The sequence below is a fragment of the Acipenser ruthenus genome, chromosome 42, assembly GCF_902713425.1.
Source record: "Acipenser ruthenus chromosome 42, fAciRut3.2 maternal haplotype, whole genome shotgun sequence".
NCBI classification, from domain to species: domain Eukaryota; kingdom Metazoa; phylum Chordata; class Actinopteri; order Acipenseriformes; family Acipenseridae; genus Acipenser; species Acipenser ruthenus.
In genome coordinates, this window is record NC_081230.1 from 7,806,633 (window position 1) to 7,823,776 (window position 17,144).

Below are 17,144 nucleotides of genomic sequence, written 5' to 3' on the forward strand. Positions count from 1 at the left end.
AAGGTTCTTTCCGCTTTATAACCATCTCTGGGGACAACTCTTCAGAAATAAATTTGAATTAATTTCACGTTGCATATAAAAACTGTAGGGAGACTCACTTTACAAGAAAGCTTTTGGTATACTAGACTAGAAATTGAACGCAAGTATTTGAGAAGTCCTGCATTTTTAAAAGCAGAGAACAACACAGTTTGTAACCTTCTGCCTAATTACCTTTAATTAGCAAAAAACTTTACAATTTTACATTCGAATTAGAACCGAATGTCTGTGTTAAAACATTCAAGGTTTAAGCTTGAGTTGTTTGTTTCTCATTTTGTAACATTAATGTTGACTTTTATAAAAATTAACTGGAAGGAGGAAAAACTTTGAAAATGTACTCAAAAAATAGCTTTAAACTCTTTTTAGTTCATTTATTTGATAGTTTTAGCTTTTTATAAAAAAAAAACTGTAATGTTGTTGGGTAGAACAGCTTTATCAAATCTAAATCTAAAGTTACTACATTCAATTTAGTAATAAGAAGACCATTGAGGAATCTTATTTAAAAAATAAATACAAATAAATATTAAAATACTGGAAACCCCTGTCAACTTCAACTACAGAAGGAATTTGGTAGCCAACACAGCATCAAATTTCAGCATCAAAATGGGAGAATTTGCATCTGAACTATTTTGCATATTGCAATTGTTACAGTATACTGCACACAACTGTAAAAGAAAGCATGGGAGCTATACAGTGGCAGAAAGCTCAAATTATACTTCATATACAATACAGAATAGTAGAACATATGATATATTTACTAAGTCAGTTAACACGAGGAGCACATCATATACCCAGGATAGCATTGCAAGGTGCTCACTATACCACAGTCCTTGGAAGACATTGAAATGTTTGCCATTGAATTTAAGGTTATATCAGCATTTCTAAATCGTTGCAATATGATTGCAATATCTACAGCTTTGCAAGATCCACTTGACATGAGAAGACACAACAGATACCTACAATACACACTGTGTTCGTTTCCATTTGCACTGAATACAAATTTTTTTTTCCTCAGGGCTTAGAGAGGAAGACTTCAAATGTATGTCATTGTACTTCTAAATAGTAGTGTGTTTTATAGTCCGTTTGAAGTACTTGGTTGTTGATGACAAAACAGGTCAGGATTGTATGTAGTTCAGTAGTATCAACAGGTGATAATTAGTCTACAGTGAGGGAGGATGGTTTCACTGATGACACACGCTTGTTTCACCTCTCCTATTTCAACAGCCTGCAAACCACATGAAACACATTCTCACTCCCTTGCGTGTGCGTGTGCATGAATACCATTTAACAAGACAAATCACTAACGCTAATTTTGAAACATCTTTTTTTTTCCCAGAAAGCAGGCCAGCCCTGCAGGTGACCGCTTTGAGCTCACCAGACACCTGGCCAGCAGGGTACGCTGTGTGAAACGGTCCCTGGTGATTTTGCTCTCCCGAACTCACAGGGGTTCCCTGAGAAATCCCAAAGTTAAGCAACTGCCAGGATGCTAACTTGTGGACCCCTGACTGTATGACTCACCTTGTTCACCACACAGAAAAGCTACTCAGGAACCCGTTTTAATATTAGTTACCACCTAGACCAGCGGTGTCAAACTGAAGGGCCAGGCAGTGTCTTCTGGCTTTCGTTCCACCCGAGCTCTCAATTACTTCATTGGTCTAATTACTTAAATGATCTGGACACATGTAACACTTCTTTCCAGACCTCACAATGTTTTATAGGTAGTGTAAACCAGAAGACCCTGCGGCCTTGCAGTTTGACACCCCTGACCTAGACATTTAAAGGTTTAAATGTTTGTGGTTTGTCTGCAGTTCTCACCCGGGCCGATGTTCTGTCTCGGGCTCGGCGCGGCGGTTTCCAGGACCGCTCGCGGGTCACGCTGTTCACGTAGAAGCAGCGTCCTGAGGCAGGGTCCATGTGCTGCTCCCAGAGATCCAGGACCTGCAGGGGGCGCTGTGTGGGGCTGGGAGGCAGGGTCTGCATGCGTTTCAACTTCTCCTGGTTACTGTAGAGAGGGGATTCCTGCAGGGAATGGCGCGGGATGTAGGACTGAGTCACCAGCTGAAACGACAACGCCACAGAACAACACACTACAGGCAAGTGGGCAAAGGGTTTTGCCAATATCCGTTTTCAGTGTCGGAAGTGATATCGGTCGCCACTTAAAACGCTTTCTACCATCAGGAGTTACAGAAAGACTATTCAGCAGCTGAAATGACAGACAATCAGAAAGCATAGAATCTATAATAAAACCAGTCAACTAGCAAAGGTTTTGGTTAATATTTCTTTGGAGTTGTAAGAGAGAGAGGCCCTGTTCATAAAAGATTTAACTCAACGTGGACTACGGTTATTCATGGCATTGTTCTAGACTGTCTGATTTGTAGGAAAGTGTACGATATCTAAAACCATTGAAAATGTTGAACCCTTTCAATAGAACTTCAGAAGGGTTGAGCAAGAACAGTGACAATAAGCAAGTTCACCAGGCAAAGCATTAAAACACAATGGCTGATACAGCAAATATGTCTTATTTTTGCAGTAGAATTACAGTACGAGGTATTGCATTGACTACAAGTGTACATAGTGTTCATTTGTCAAATTTCGTTTTGTGCAGTACACAGTCTACTACACAGTGATCTTGAGCTGGTTTGACTAATAAACAACAGACACCAAGGAATTGCACTTGAATGCGAGATGAATACAAATCGAACAGGGTTCTAAAAGGCACACAATGGTCTTTACTGGTTTTTATGTAGTATATTTTCAGAAGTAGTCTCTTTGTCAGTTTACACCCAAACACCATTGCTCTGCATCTCATCTGTCCACATCCTGTGAGTTCAAAACAGGATATCGAGCAATGCTTTTAGACTTTCCGAAATTCAGTTTTAACTTTCACAATATCTTCTGTGTGTGTGTATGTGTGACTGTGCGTATATCCTGTTAACATCAATTGGGGAATTTGGTGCTGTGGTTTTCTATCCCTGCTGGGTTTCCAGTAAGAAACCAGTAGAAGTGGGTTTCTATTCCCAACTCTTGCTGGGATTTTGCATGAAGAGGGTTGTGTTTGTTCTCAGTGTTAATTTTTTTTCAGGAGCTCACAATACGGACTAACTGTGCAGCAGGCTAGTGGTAAAAGGGAGATGTTTTGCTGCTTCATGCAAATACACCGAATGCTTCATTGCTGCGTCTGACCAGCTGAGACACAGCCTGTATCGAGGGTAGCAGGGAGCATCGAAGAGGGTAAGCAGACAAGCTGACTGTCGATCATGACTAACACCAGCATCAATCAGAAGAGACATGTAGGAAGCGGCTCAGGTCCTTACGTGTTCATAAACTATCCGTCGGCGGTTCATTAAATGTTTTTAATGTGTTTTTGTCTCCCTTGTTAAAACTTGTAATAAACCCGATTTGATTTAATATCTAATTCTGACAGCTATGAGATTGCTTTTATATCAGTTCTGTAAATCAAATTCCCACTTTGATAATTAAACAGTAGGTGAAAACATAGCTGATTGTTCTAGGGTATTTAGGCTGATTGGGAGAGCAGACAGAATTTTCCCTAATGTGAGGCTGAATTGAATTCCAGCTGGATTACATGCCATGCTGAAAACACACCGAGGAGTTCCTACAGTTACCACAAGAGGGCAGCTTTAATTCACTCCTGGCAGCTCAAACTGGATCCTCACATTGCCATGATGGATGAATATAATCTTCCTTACAGTATCAGCTGGAGAACAAGTTATTGTATGAAAAAGAATGCATACAATAACTTGTTTTTCTGTGTTTTTCTTTTTTTTTTTTTTATAAAAAAATGCTAATAAAGTTCTCGTCAAGAGTGGTTGTGATTTTTCTTCACATCAGAGGTTTATCTTACTCAAAATCAAACATGCAGCCTTTTCTGCTAAAACTGAACACACTACAGCAGCTTGAGCAATGCATTAGACCAGGCCGGCCTGATCACTATCTTTATATCAGTAAGCACTGCTAGCAAAACAAAAGGAAGCCTGATCCAAAGTGGCAGATCACTAGCTGGCACTGGCTCTTACTGCTAAAAGACAGACGTAGCAGCAAAGAATTACCATAAAACATAGCGTGTGAGAAGTTGCGTTATTAAAAGAACCACTAGGAAGAGAATCTGGAGTCGTTACTATGTAATAAACAGTCTCAGCTACACTCCAATCTACCACTTGCAGCTAAATTCTGGGCCAAGCAGTCGACGCACACCGACAAATACAAGGGAATGGCTTTAAAACCAATGAATTCCAGACATGGCTTTATTATGGAAAATAAAATCCTCCCACGTGTGGGATGCAATGATAAACGCGTGCAATGCAACGCTAGTTTGTTGAAGGTTGTGCGAGAGCTGCAGGACACGTGAAAGGCGGTTAGTGCTGCTGCAGGCCAGCTCTGTTAATATCACTTCAAAAAGGGACTGTGCAAAAAACGGGAAGTTGACTCACAGTTCAACAAACACATCAGACAAATAGAGGGGATGGTAGATAACAAGATCATTTCATGAACCTTCTGTGCCACGCAGGAAGGGCAAATGTAACTAGCCTTACCCAGCGAGCACCCAGCGTTTCAGATGAAAAAAAAAAAAAGTTTGCTGTAATGTGTTTCTTTCAATACTGCACATTTGAGAGCTAGGTAGTGAATAGAAGTTCACGACAAGTAAGATTAATGAAAGTAGGTACAACACTTTACATTGCAATGCTAAAAGCATGACTGTAAAACTCCACATACAAGTACTGTACAGTCCAGTAATCACCGTGTTTACAATAGCGTTTTTATGACTTGTACTATTAAAACTTGCCATGCATAACGCACAAACCAACTGCATTCTATACTGTACTTCAGCATTTATGAGAACATTTCAGTACTGTACCTCAGCACTATTTCCTATAAAAAGCAATGTAAGGGCAACACCCTAACTGTAAAACAGACATAACTTCTAATAGGCCCATGTGGTTTAGAGTGACATCACATGGGGTGAGTTTCTGCAGCTTCGATATGAACCACGTCTTCATAGACTCCTAGGATACTGGATCTGCTATTTCTGTGCTTTCCCATGCTTGACTGTAGTTCGAATTTGCTGGTTTTATGCTATGGTGGCATTGCCTAGTTCAAAGCCCCATGTCAGCTTTTTGTAGGCTCATAAAGATCACAGTGTGGAGAAAAGGCTGCAGATAGAACCAGGCTGCTGTGCTCAGAGGAAATGTTGTGGGCTGGATTGATACGAATTGTTGGTTATCAGGCTTTCAGTATTGCTCAGGGCAAACAGTCTAAGATAAAAAGGACAGATTTTCTAAGCAGCTTGATAAGAAGGGTAAAGTCTGAATCAATATGTGAAAAGAGGAGTCACTTCCGATGGCATGTTCATTTTGTTTTTTTTCACTTTTCCCTGACATTTATATGATGCTTGCAAAATCGCACGTTTTTTTTTTTTATTATTACTACTCAATTACTCAAACCTATATGATTATATAGCAGTACAGTATATGTTAGATTTCAAAATGTCACCATTTTTTATTTAAGTTTTTCATTATGTATGTAGGACAGCTACAAAGCCGTGTGTAATTCAATATGTTAACGTGACATTATCAGCAGGTTTCATTCGACTTTATGAAGCAAAATGAGGTAATGCTATAGGGTGATGCACAGCTGTATATGACTATGGTGCGGATGTAGACAGGCATCTATAACTAATAAGGTAAATCAGATGAAGCCCCTTGACAGACTTGAAATAAAGACACATTTGGGATTAAGTTGGGAATGTTTGTAACCAAAATCAGAAAAGCCATCACAAAAGAAGCCCTCTATCTCTTTTTATTTGTAAATGACTATTTATGTATAAGATTATGTATGTAGCTTTTAATAGTATATCCCATCAGTCCCTGCTTGTATAATTGTACTGCCTTATGTTTCCAAGCTATGTATCTCTTTTATAATGCATGCATGTTTGTTTTTTTCAAAGTTATGGCAGGGCAACTTAAACTCCATAGAGTTTACATAAAGTGTTTTAAAACTTCTAAAAAATTTACATTTAAAAAATCGTCAATACAAGGGGATATGGAAACGACAGTAGAAATACTGAGAAATAAATTCACCTGCACTGTACAGGAATAAATTAGCCTGCATCTGACCTGCATATTTGACAACGGTTAAAGGTTTAGCAACTTGTCTGATGTCTAAAGATTAATTCTAAAATGGATAAACTCCAATTAAGAAAGTAAATGACTCATGCTGCATTTCTACAGCAGTACCTTCACTAGCCACTAGGAGCGCTTGGGCACAACGGCTGGAAATCTCCCTGCCGTGGGAACAGCTTCCCGCTCCACACTGCCCCCCGGCCCCCAATTCAATAAAAAGCACATTGTTGCAGGTTTGATCAACCAAGAGCTTGTGACCTGAATCCAATCCTAATCCCTGCTTTAAAGCTTAAAGCAGCAAAAAGGTCTCGAGACCAGCAGTCCTGCGCTTCTGTGTGGAACCCAGGGCATTACAGGGAGCGCAAGCGACAGCACATGCTTTATTCAGATCCTTCCGTGCGAAGATTCAGAATTTAACCTTGAGAAAACACTTGCTAAAATCGTGTAATTCCCAATGTGCTGCACAAGGGTTCTGTGTGAAGTAACAGAGAGGGTTTAAACAGAATTGCAGCTAACAAAATAGGTCAGTTTTGCAAAACATGCAGCGTTACCTCCAGGATGTGTTTCTGTGATGGTTCTTCATTTAGAATATCTCCCTGAGAGTAGGACTTCTGCTTGGGCTGGCAGGGCCCCTGTTCCGTCACCTCCCGGTAGGGGTTCTGGGGCAGCACGCTGGAGCTCCTGCTGCGAGTTATGGGGGCATCGCTTCTTGAGGGGAGCAGCAGGAAGGAGCCCCCCTGGTGCCCCGTGTGGGGGTCTTGAAGGGGCAGGGTGGGGAAGCGAGCCCCACCACCGCTACGGAACGTGCTGTTGGAGTTCAGATCCTCCATGGAACGGCAGAATGCTTTAGAACCTGAACGGGGCGAGGAGGAGGAGCAACATTCCAATTAGAATTTCAGGGTGCTTTCACTTCCAGTGTCTTTATAGGAGTTAAGAGCCAGCACCTTTACTAGATGGGACTGGCTCTTCTATAGATGCTTTGCCAGATCTAGCCTAGGTTACACAGATACAGCAGCTCCTGAACTCAGATGAAACACCTGAATTCAGACTTGCACAGACTAATGCGAGCACCATCTTTATACAAACAGCATGTGGTTCGGCATCATGCTATGCCATGAATAGCAACTTGGGGCTCAAGTTAAATGGATACAAAGTAGCAAAAATGATCTAAAATGAGCACAAGTGGGCACACCCAGGATTCAACACAGACGATAAAATAATGTGGCAATAGACAAAGAATTTTTGCAAATAAAGAACCTTTGCCGATCTGTTAAAGGTGAGAAATAAATAGTAAATATTTCACTTTATGACCAAATTTCCATCTAACAGACCCCAGCCTTCTGATTACTCTTCATTGACTCCCATGATATTGTATACGGCACCCTCACCTGTGCAGTGGCTCTGTGAGCAGGGGGAGAGGGTAGTGCGTGGCACCAGTTTGACCGTGGAAGCCACCTCAGTCACGTAGGTAGCAGGCACATAGAAGGGCTTCGCTTTGGGGGGGTCCCCCAGGCGTCGCACCTGCCACCAGTCCTCAGTGGACTTGCACAGGAGCACAAAACGCTCGCCCTCGCGGATCGACACCATCTTGCCGTCCGTGGCGCGGTACTCGTAGTCATACTGAGCCTCCACCAGCACGCTGCTGCCCCTGGAGCCCGCTGGGGGGACTGCAGCCTTCCGCCAACTGCCTGACAACATCTCAGAGCCGGGCAGGGAGGGAGGAGCGGCCAGAGAGGCTCACACACAGCAAGCAGGATCCGTCCACCGGCGTACACTGAGAGAGAGGGAGGGAGGGAGAGGGAGAAGAGAGAGAGCGAGAGAGAGGGGAGAGGAGAGGAGAGGGAGAGGGGGAGGGGGAGAAAGGAGAGGAGGAAGAGAGAGAGAGAGGAGAGAGAGAGGGAGGGAGAGGGAGGAGAGAGAGAGAGAGCGAGAGAGAGGGGAGAGAGAGAGGGAGGGAGAGGGAGGAGAGAGAGAGAGAGCGAGAGAGAGGGGAGAGAGAGAGAGAGGGGAAGAGAGGGAGAGGGAGAGAGAGCGAGAGAGAGGGAGAAAGGAGAGGAAAGGAGGAAGAGAGCGAGAGAGAGGGGAAGAGAGGGAGAGGGAGAGGGAGAGAGAGAGAGGGAGGGAGAGGGAGAAGAGAGAGCGAGAGAGAGGGAGAAAGGAGAGGAAAGGAGGAAGAGAGAGAGGAGGAAGAGAGAGAGAGAGCGAGAGAGGGAGAAAGGAGAGGAGGAAGAGAGAGAGGGGGGGGAAGAGAGAGAGAGAGAGAGAGATTACAATTCGAACAGAGAATAACCTGAGACTGTTTACAAGCCCCTAAAATTAAATGTTTGATTTGTTTATTTCTGGTTTGGTGGTTTTATTGGGCGTTTCCTTTCCGAAATAAAAATTGTTCTAATGATGATCTGGAGTAAATAGCCATGTTTCATACAGTTGAAACACACTGAAGAACTTATGAAACCAGACATTTAATTTGTGGTCTTGTGGGTAGTATTTTTTTGTTATTCATTTTAGAATTGTGAATTTTATTTATTTTTTTCCTTTGACACAAATTGTGCTAATGACGAATAGGAGTAAATACTGTAGCTTTGAGAACCTTGCCTATTGTATACTAGCACTGTGATATGCTATTAACATAACAGATAAAACACAATTATAAATATGTTTGATCTCTTACCTGGGATGTTTTTTGCTCACTCAACCTGCCCTGACAATTCTTTACTAACCATTCTCCACACTGAAGTCTAGAACCAGCTTTGACCTAGATTTAGTTGTCCTGGGGCTTTTTTGTTGGTAAAATTGATTTCTCATGACCTCAAAAGTACAAGAATCTCACCATCGGTCTAAGGCTGCCTATCGCATAGCCAATGAACCACAAGCTTCCAAACTAAACAGCTGAGCTCTCTTGCAAAAGATAAATAACCAAGCAGGCATCATAATGACAGCAAGGCAACTAGACCAGACATGGGAAATATTCACTGAGAAAGAGAGAGAGAGAGAGAGAGAGAGAGAGAGAGAGATAGATTGAGGTTCTTCTTGATGGCTCTACCTGTAATTGGGTCAGATGCGCACACACACACACACACACACACACACACACACACACACACACACACACAGCGAGACAGCAATTACGTGCGTCCCTTTTAAAAACAGAATGGCCAGTGACAAAATTAGATCATCCCAATGTGCGTTAGTGTGAGTGAGGGACTAGAGAGAGCAACCAAGATCCGTCTTAAATAGGAAATAAATTAGTCTATTTCAGGAAGGGTACAGTTGTGTAAAAATGTGCATTCATTTTAGAGTTCTACAGTTTACTAGCTGGAGTACCTGGCGTTGCCTGGGGAAATTCAATATTTCGTGCATGACAAATTGGGGAACGGTAGCCTTATGGTTTCCTATAAGTTACCGATCTTGGGTGTCGCACAATGCGCTCGGACCCCTTTCCCTTTTAAAAAAATTATTTACATTTGTTTAATACTGTTTAATTATTCTATTTCTACAAACTAGCTTATTATTTTAGTTTTTCTAAAACCACATTCTTTTTAAAACTGTGTGTGTGTGTGTGCGCGCGCGAGTGCGTGTCTGTGTATCTACCCGTCAGTGTGTCTGTCTGTGTGTCTGTGTATCAATGTAGTGCTTTTTTCTTTTGTAAAACCACACTCCGACGTGTTGCTGTGGATGTCAGCCAATTCTGGTATATTTTAACCGAAGACCGGAAATCTTTGACTGAACTCAACGACTTGTACGAAACAATAACTGCCAGCGGTGTAGAATTAACAAACCGTGCTCTTTCCTTCAGGCTTTTTATTAATTTAACTTCCCAAAAGCGCTAGACAGTGTTCAACACCAAAACACTGCACAAGCGACCTTCACTAGTTTGAAAGCACAGATATCAATCACACAGAGTTATTTCTTCACAGTAACACAGTTAGTTAACATGCCAATCAAACTGGAAATACTGCATTGCAAAACTCTAAGAAAGGAAAAAAAACGAAATATCTTTAGAGCAAGAAAAGGGGGCAGCTGGCTGTAATACTTGTAATGGTACATTTTGCACAGTAATTCCAATTTGATTATACTAAACATTTACTATGGTTTACAAGGCTGGCAATAATCAATTATCTTGACTCATGTTTTTACTCGTATTAAATCACAGTCTTCTCCCTGGTTTATCTTCTGTTTGTTTGTTGGCTTATTAAAATAAATCCCTGCCATGGCACGCTCCCAATAGAGGGGGCTGAATTAAAGCAATTTGCTGATGCTCAACGCAAATGGAATGGCTAAAGAACAGGGGTGTTACAAATAATCTGTTTTGTGGTTTGCTTTTGTCCTGACTTATGGGTCTGCAGATCACTGACCGACGGTAGAACGGGGACATTTTAAAATCTAAAAATGTGCAGTAACTGTAGAAAATGGTTGTATGGCTCGCATGTGGGAGTATCTTTCTTTTAATCTTTATTTTAAATGTTATAGAATAACAAAATGCATATAAAAAAAAGTCAATATTTATTGATGCCCATTTTATTTCCATGCAACTTCAGATCTGTTCCGTGAGAGAGAGGCGGCAATTCTTTTTAGCTACAAGGTCTATTCACAACAGACACGATGGGACAAGCTAAAAAGTGTAGTATGACACACCGTGCCATGACAAAAAAAAATAAAACATGTAGTTTTGATTCAAACCATTCACATACCAGAATATCACGGTCATCGATTGCTACACTTCACATGTCCTTGTACTAAGCTCCAATACCCATTGCTATGATTTGATACCATGTACACCACAGTAAACCTTTATAAGACAAGAGAAGGGAAATTGAGTTCAAGCCTTGTAGAGCAGCTCCTTTAAGAAATACTCCTATCAGAGGGCATAAGCCAGCACATTAAAAAGGTACTGTAACAGAAACGGATTCACCAAGAACAAAGAAAACAGTGTTTAACACTATTCCCTATTCAGTATCTACTGCAGTGCCACCCAGCACCAAGCTTGCCGTTTATATAACGACCACACAAAAGAACAAATCGCACTTCTCAGATAATTCATGAAAGCTGTAATTAGCTGGTTACGATGGCTTGGTTGAGTTAGTGCCATGGCTACTCGCTATGCATTGATCCAAAATGCGAGCAACAGGTCTGCAAAACTAATCCAGAGTGCATGGATAGAAACTAGATATTCAATATAAAACAGATCTCCAGTATGCTATGCTCTAGTAATCATGCCTCAAGCCTGCCCTGGACTGGACTGAAGGGAGCACCCTTTCTCATAGGGGGTGAGGGAGCAGATCAGTCTCCATGCCTCAAGCCTGCCCTGGACTGGAGGAAGCACCCTTTCTCTTAGGGGGTGAGGGAGGGAGCAGTTCAGTCTCCATGCCTCAAGCCTGCCCTGGACTGGAGGGAGCACCCTTTCTCTTAGGGGGTGAGCGGGTAGTGTTAACACCTTGAGGTCCCGTCAGGACTGAAAGTGTTAAAGCTGCAGGGAGAACAAAAGAACATGCAGCGAGCAGACAGAGAGAGAAGGTTCGACTTCCTGCCACAGGAAATAACCTCCAGAACGTCACACCACAGCGCTAACCGAACTATCCTCGCTGTCTCACCAAACGCAACAAGACCATGCAAAGCTCACAATTTCCACTTGTCACCTTTTCCTTTTAAATATCCGTTTCGAATCAGTAAGAGCCGCTTCGGATCTAATTACATATTCACCAACCCCCCTTGCTATTTTTGAGTGGTTCTTTACCTGGCTTCAAGCTGCATACAGAACCAGCTTCTTCATTCCATTGAAATCATGTGACTTCACAACTTTGTCACATGGTTTTATGGAGTGAGGAAAGCTGTTCAGTCACTTAGGATTCTCCGGACAAGCTCAAAGCCAGATAAAGGGAAAGTTTAGAGAAAAATGGCAACACCGCAATATTGGACCAACAGAACCACTGGCAGTAGGCTTCAAGGCAGCAGGAAGATTGTTTCCTGCAGCCATGAACTACCTTAGGGGGATGTAAACAAACTAGTCAGCTAACAACGTCTGGGTTCTGATGAAGCAGAGTTATCACAGTATCTCCACACTGTGTAGGTTTGTCTGCTGTGGAGCCCATTGTTTCCACTGCTCAGGCCACACAGAAAAGAGTTCCTGTTGAGATAGTGTGGGTGATGTAACTCAGCGTCAGCAGACAACACAAGGGGGACTGCAGAGAGTGGAGAGAGTGACACTCCCAGAACTAACCTCTTGACTGCTGGTGCAATGCTGAGGCTTGCACACAAAACTGCACCCTTTCTGGAAAAACACATTGGGCTCCAATTTGCAAACCAGCAACTAGCAAGAGCAGTATCACAAAAACGTTGATGACCACAATGTTTAATCGCCAGTAGGTACAGAATAGTATAGAATAAGAAATGGCAGTGAAGGGATGAAGACCTAGATGTCATTAGGTAATGAAATAAGTTATTATGGTAAAGTCTTTTATAATGTATGTGGGAAAAATGTCTTGTGCACTCAAGATGCAAGTTTAACATTTGAAAATTCCAATAATTTAGGCTTATTAATCTTAACGCATAGCCCCACAATGAACACGCTGCATGACTTATCAAGATAGTTTTCACCAATAAGCACGGACTCTGTCACATTTAATTAATTCAGCGAAAATCATTTCTCCTCCAGCTAGTAAAACATGCAAAAATAAAAAATAAAAAAACCAACCACCCACCATCTTCCACTGGCAACTCACTGCAATCCCCAAGGCCAGTCAACCCAACCAGAAGAGACTAAAACAACCATCTGTCATTGCGTCCCTCCTGGCCAAGAGTCTCCGGATTCCTGAAACAGAGCATGAAACAGGAAATCAACACATTGAACCAGACTCGGCTCACATGCACTAAACAAGCCAGGATTTGAGCCAGTTGGTGTTCTGCAGCTCTAATAATTCAATATTATAGCGCAAGTACAGTAAATTACATCTGTATGGTGTTTCAAGTCATACCGCGTGATTCTTATTAAATATTAGACTCATGGAAATTTGGCGTATCTCTGAGCAATATTGTAGAATGAGCCCAGCGTATATAAAAAAAAAAATAATGACCACCAGTAGTCAGCTCCTGTATTTTCTTCCACCCGGAAACAGTGAGTTTGTTAGATATTTTTCATTGCAAATGTTTAACAAACTCACTGTTTCAGGGGGTGGGCAGAATTATTGGTGCGCGTCTCTGTGGTCATTTTTTACAGGTCTCGTTACAGGAATTCTGCCTTGCTTAAAGTTTCAAGAGGAAGTGGCTTCAAATCTTATTTTAATTGCCTTTTGTATTCTCCTTCCTGTTTTATGGTGTTTGCAATGGTTCTGGGTTCAATGTTCAACGACAGTGTAACCTTCCAACTGTCAGCCCCTCCTACTGTACTCTCTCTGTCTATATACACAGAGTAGCAGAGTTGAAAAGTCATTGTCACATGGAATCCGGAATGGAATGGAATCCGGAAGGCTATGACATCCTGACACTTAAAACTTTCCAGACAAGCTCAAAAGTAACTAAAAGCCAGGTGATCAATTAACCGAAACTATTCAGCAGGTATTCCTTGAAAGCACTGCTCAGCGCTGTTTTAAGACTTGGTCTTTGGCTTGGCTCTCTCAGCTGGCAGGGTAGCTCAGCTCTGATATGTGATTGTGTCAGTGCAGTTGCCCCCCACTGGGGGCTTGGGTCAGCTCTGTGGCGAATCAGCACCCCTGTTGAGAGACTAAGCTGGGATTTACAGCCATGACCTCCCCCAGCACAGGGTCAGGCTCCACGAGACACATCCACTCCAGTTTAGTGAATTCAGTTCTGCCAATACTTTTGCACTAAAAGTTTCAGATTGATCATCTAATCAATCAATCTATACTGCAGCAAAATGTTCTACCTTGTTACAGCACTAGCCTCGATGGCATTGCAGTGGTTTGACGCTATGATAGCACAAGCTAGGATGATGCCACTGGTGTTCTAGCAAGAATTATAGAGTTGATGGTAGAAAGCCATGCACGCTGATGGTAATTCACTGTAGTATCACAGTAGTTTATCAGTAGCAGACGGCAGCGTCATCCATAACTCTCAAACACTCAATATTGCTTAAGGTAAAATAAATTTAAATTCAGGTGAATAGAATTAGAAGTCTTTCAAGGAAACGATTGCCATTCAATTGAAGTTTCTTTATCTAAATACAGATCGACAGTGTGCTTTAGTATCAGGGTCGCTGTCATATTTATTATTTGTTCCAAATTCATTGGCATTATTAAAATGAGGTATGCATGGGTACAACAGTATAAATGATGCAGAAACAAACGTGTAGATTTATAAAGAACTCCGTACTATAACTATTGAGGTATACATGTTTATAACATCTTAATTGAACAAATTTATTAATAATCAATCTCTGTACTTAATCAGTAAATACGATTATTAAATTATAATCCATAAATATGCAGTTCCATTCGCTTTGTAAATCTCCTGTGCAGTTTTAAAAGAAAGGTGTTATAGGGATCTTTTTTTAAAATTAAAAGATATTAGGCATACTGGTACCATACCAATGCTAAAGTTTCATAACATTTCAGGTAGTCTTGCACTTCCTTGGTCACCTTGGAAACGGAAAGTTAACCAATGAGTTGCTTCCGCTAACGACTGACGTGCTTTGACCACTGAAGAGACTGCCCAAGGCGAAATGACCTCAGAAGTGAAAACACTACCTACAAGCCAGCAAGGGACCGAGATCTTTCTTCAACCTAGCAGGAACCGCACATTTCGAAATGAAGTACACAGCAAACGAAAGAGCACACGAGTTACGCAATCACGAGCTGCTGCAACCCCTTTAAGAGATTTCAGATTACTAAATTGCTCCCAATATTTCATCTAACCACTTTTAATGGACAGGGGGTGATTCGTTTACTGTAAGCGAGCTCCCTGAAGAAGCCTTTGGCAGCAGGAAGCCTGGATCTGAGCTCTGAAATTGCCCAGTGTTTCAGCTCTGTGCTTGGCGCTTTCCATTCAAATTGTTCCTAAGAGCGGCATTAGTCGCTGGATGGCAGTAGCAGATGGCACCAATTTGCCAGGAAAGGGACTTGTTTTGAAGTGGGGGATTTGAATCGGTGCCTAGTCCTGAGCAGTGGAGCTCTGTGGCACAGGCTGACGAGCCCAGGATAAGAAACGCTCCTAAGCCATTAATCTACAACTCAACACACAAAGAAGATCCCAGCCTCTTGGCTTGATCAGTTCTGAACAGCATTCAATATTTTTCCCATTGCTAATAATATGGCTGCCTTATGCAATTACAAAAAAATGTTTATATAATAATATATATTATATATATATATATATATATATAATAAAGAAAGGAGAGGAAGACTTCTGTACAGTAGAACATATCTCATTACTTTCAGCCAGGATATCATTCAAATGCTGTACTCAGCAATTGAAGGACTGGCTCAATAGCAATAAAAATAACATACAGCACTAGTTAATCTTCCAGTCAGGGGTTTAATTAACAGGTCTATATTTAAAGGCTGCAGGGTGATGTATGTGTTGTTTATACACTAAAATCAAGGAGGAGAAATGTGTCCCTTTAGCTTTAAAAATTTATAATTTGCAGTGTTACCGCAGGACAAACATTCAGAAATGTGGATAAACACTGCTTGAAAATGTATTTGTATCTGGTCACGTCCCTGAATTTTTAAATGATTGTATCAAAAACTATAATGTGCAATTGAAAACCAATGCATAAAATGGCACATGTTCTATTGTATAACCAAGCAACAGTTCTAATGCATTCCCCACTAGTACAAATAGCAATATAGAGTATGTGTGACATACTGGTGCTGTATGTACTGCACAGAAAGACATGCACCAAGTTGAATCACAATTAGCTCAAGATATCTTTAAACTATCAGTATGTTGACTATATATAAATATTAAAAGGAGCGGACGCACATAAAACAATGGATGCAAAGCAAATAAGCAAATTTGCACAAGTAGGTTTGCATAGGATTTGATGCACATGAACAGAAACAGAATGTGGCAAAGTCATTTCTGCAAATATACCATATGGTAGTTCAATTAAAGGCAAAACAACTTCCATAGAAAATATTTCATTTTTGTGCCTCACTTTGCTATTGTGATCACTGCATTAAATACCAGTGATCGCAATAGCAAACTCCAAAGCTCCTTACCTTTGCACCTTCAAGGCAAACCTGGTTATGCATTCTTAAAAGCTTCATAAAGAATGTATGTCTATGTAAAACACTCCGGTCAACAGGTGATTTATGAGAGCGGGGCAGGGCACTACAGTGGTCCCCCTGCTGTGTTTTAAAGTCTCCTGCCTACATGGAACCCAGAAGAACCAATGACATCTCTGCATGTCAGCCAGAGCCAATCACAAACAGCTGCATGTCAGCCAGAGCCAATCACAAACAGGTAAACTAAGGGTTAGTGGCGGTCGGGCCGAGCAATTGGTGGTCTCCCACAAACTTGACCTTAGCAACAGTACAGTAGTCCAGATAGTAGTGGAGGGTACTGCATCATGCCTAGACTACGAGAGAGAGAGAGAGAGAGAGAGAGAGAGAGAGAGAGAGAGAGAGAGAGAGAGAGAGAGAGAGAGAGAGAGAGAGAGAGAGAGGATGATGTGGCAGGGCATGTGATTTTGTGCTGGTTCAGCGAATGCCACCCGAGTCAAGCAGGCTGGCAGTCAGAGGACAGTAGAAACACAATGTAGGTCTAATATAATTTTATAATATGATATAATTGTGTTGATAGAAACAGCATTAACGGGCCCAAGACAAGAATATGATATACAGACCTCATATGCCATCTATTTCCCATAGTGTCCCATGGTTTGCCACGTTTTACCATGCCTCTCTCGGCTTTACAATGCTTACCGACGCTTTGCCATGCTGTCGCTAAGCTTTGCTACACTTCCTTAATGTTTAATAAAAGCAATATTCGGGGACTAAGATACCACAGAAT

At 41.7% G+C, this 17,144-nt stretch overlaps 1 protein-coding gene across 5 annotated transcripts in view; it reads right to left on the reverse strand.

Annotated features, from left to right (window-relative positions):
* Nucleotides 1–17,144, reverse strand: part of LOC117400871 (rho GTPase-activating protein 15) — a 49,068-nt gene that overhangs the window by 24,325 nt on the left and 7,599 nt on the right. For 2 of the 5 annotated variants that reach the window (XM_059011460.1, XM_059011464.1), the window contains exons 2-5: nucleotides 12,875–12,984; nucleotides 7,565–7,950; nucleotides 6,728–7,029; nucleotides 1,852–2,094 (exon numbers count right to left, since the gene is read on the reverse strand). In XM_059011460.1, the coding sequence (XP_058867443.1) occupies nucleotides 1,852–2,094; nucleotides 6,728–7,029; nucleotides 7,565–7,874 (855 nt within the window). In that variant the 5' untranslated portion in view covers nucleotides 7,875–7,950; nucleotides 12,875–12,984. The remainder of the gene's footprint in view (nucleotides 1–1,851; nucleotides 2,095–6,727; nucleotides 7,030–7,564; nucleotides 7,951–12,874; nucleotides 12,985–17,144) is intronic. The other 3 variants (XM_059011462.1, XM_059011461.1, XM_059011465.1) reach the window with 3 other exon arrangements.